Source organism: Echinops telfairi, unplaced genomic scaffold, assembly GCF_000313985.2.
Source record: "Echinops telfairi isolate 266 unplaced genomic scaffold, ASM31398v2 ScPeMD7_7469;HRSCAF=8507_1, whole genome shotgun sequence".
NCBI lineage: Eukaryota > Metazoa > Chordata > Mammalia > Afrosoricida > Tenrecidae > Echinops > Echinops telfairi.
This window is the reverse complement of record NW_022111373.1, coordinates 138,115,472-138,117,526: the sequence shown is the minus strand read 5'-3', so window position 1 is coordinate 138,117,526 and position 2,055 is coordinate 138,115,472. Positions and strand designations below refer to the sequence as shown.

General features: G+C 57.5%; 1 protein-coding gene across 1 annotated transcript in view; it reads right to left on the bottom strand.

The window, feature by feature from the left end:
* The window catches only part of ANKH (ANKH inorganic pyrophosphate transport regulator), a gene marked incomplete at its 5' end in the record, with an annotated part of 45,237 nt that overhangs the window by 24,331 nt on the left and 18,851 nt on the right, over positions 1–2,055 (bottom strand). The window contains one exon of the mRNA XM_030888945.2: positions 358–527. Coding sequence (XP_030744805.2) covers positions 358–527 — 170 coding nt within the window. The remainder of the gene's footprint in view (positions 1–357; positions 528–2,055) is intronic.

Genomic DNA, 2,055 nt, shown 5'->3' with positions numbered 1-2,055 from the left:
CGACCCTGCAGGACAGGGTAGAACTGCCCCCATGGGTTTCCGAGCCTGTGACTCCTTATGGGAATAGAAAGTCTGGTCTTTCTCCTGTGGAGTGGCTGGTGGACTCAAACTGCTGACCTCATGGCTGGCAGCCCAACGCATAACTCACTACGCCACCAGGGCTCCTTACATATCTAGTGTAAAGCACCTAAAACATAAGCTACATCAGGGGCGGGGTCCTGAGCTCTTTGATGGCAACAGAAGTGCGTGCTCTGGAGCAGAGAGGCGGCGGCCTCCCTCGACTGCTGGGCCTGGTGTCACTTGCCGTCTGAGCCCCCGAGCAGGGACCCTGGCCCGGCCCCCTGGCTGAGACGTACCCCGAGCTCCGGCCCGCTGTGGTCGGGGATGATGTCGTGGATGTTCCTGTAGTAGCCCAGGCACAGGGTGGTGCAGCGCACGAGGGCGCCCATGTACAGCGACAGGATGGGGATGAGCAGGGGCTCCCGGCACTCCAGGTGGCTGTGCAGCAGGATGGCCACGAACACCACCTGGGGACGAGACGGGACAGGTCACTGGGCCGCAGGGAGAGCTCGGACCCCTTCTCAGAGGGGAGACGGCTGCTGTTCGGAACCCCGACTCAGATGCAGAGGGGACCCCGCCCATCACACGGGTCAGATGAATGTTACACGGGACCCCAACTCAGAGAGCCCGACTGAGACGCAGGGGTCATGCCCGGCTCGTGACACGCAGGACCCCTTGTCTTGTCAGATTCACCCTTAAGAATCTTCTAAGGTGACTGCCATCTGGGAAGGCTATCCCTGAAGAAAGTAGGCTCCCCCCGCCACCCCAAATGTGGGAGAGCCGTGTCCTATCCAGGCCATTGAAGTGCTCCTGTCATTCACCCCTGAGGACCAATGTCACTTTTCATAAAGAAAAAAGTCAGTGCTGACCAAGGACAGAAAAAACCCGACAGCTGCGATGTTAAGGTCCAGTCTCTAAAAAGGGCACGTGCATGCCGACATCACTAGAGACCAGCCTGAGTCGTAATGTAAACCCGTGAAAGGGTCATTCGCTGGAATAACAGCTAACATCGGGAGAGGCTGACACAGCAATGAAGGTCACTCTGTTGTCCAAGACAAAGTGACAGCAGATTCCGTGGCATAGACAAACATTTGCGAAAGAATTAGACTGGTTCCAGGCTGAAGGTCCCCCACACCACGCCCCAAAAAACGTGTCCACAGGCGGGCAGTGATTCTCAGGGACATGGCAGTTTTGCAGTGACATCATGCGGTGGTTGTGACATCATGCGGTGGTTTTATGAGTCCTCATGATGCGATCTGATGAGAAAAGCCCACCGGCTGGGAGAGGATTCAGGGTGGGTGGGACAGCCCTGACCTGACAAAGGGGTGTGGCCTGCAGCACTTTGATCCCACAGAGAAGGGAGCAGAGAACAGGGACCTACCATCACCCAGAAATAAGAGCTCTTCCTCTGAACCCGGGGGTCCTGTGTTGGGAACCCCTTAGAAGCAGAAGACAGGGGGACAGAGAGAGGGTGCACCTTTCCCTGGAGGTGGGGCTCTGAATTTGGACCTCGGAACGGAGAGGCCTGCTGCTCACCCGCGACTTGAACTACTAGTTGCCCCTCCGGAGAAAGGTGAGGCTTTCTTAGTCCCAGGAAGGGTTCCAGGCTTGGAAACCCACAAGGATGGTTCTGCCCTGTTCCGTGGGGTGGCTAGGAGTTGGACCGTTTTGAGGGCATTGAGTTGTGTGTTTTTTTTAAACAGTGAAGATAAATTTTTTCATGGAAACCAGCCTCTTGTGGGGATCTTAGGCGCTGTGTGCTGGAGGGGACTCGTTCCCCGGTTCCCCGCATAAACTGACGCTGGGGCCCAGGAAACCTGACCCGGACAGACAGCGGGGCAGCTTTGCTGAGCAGGCACAAGGCTGCCAGGAGCAGAGTGCAGGGAGAGGACACTCTCTGGCCAACGCCCAACTCCTACCAGGCTTGCTGCTGTGCGGAGGAACCACCGGGCAACCGTCAACTGGAAGTGGCAAGGCCACTGGGGGATGGCCGGC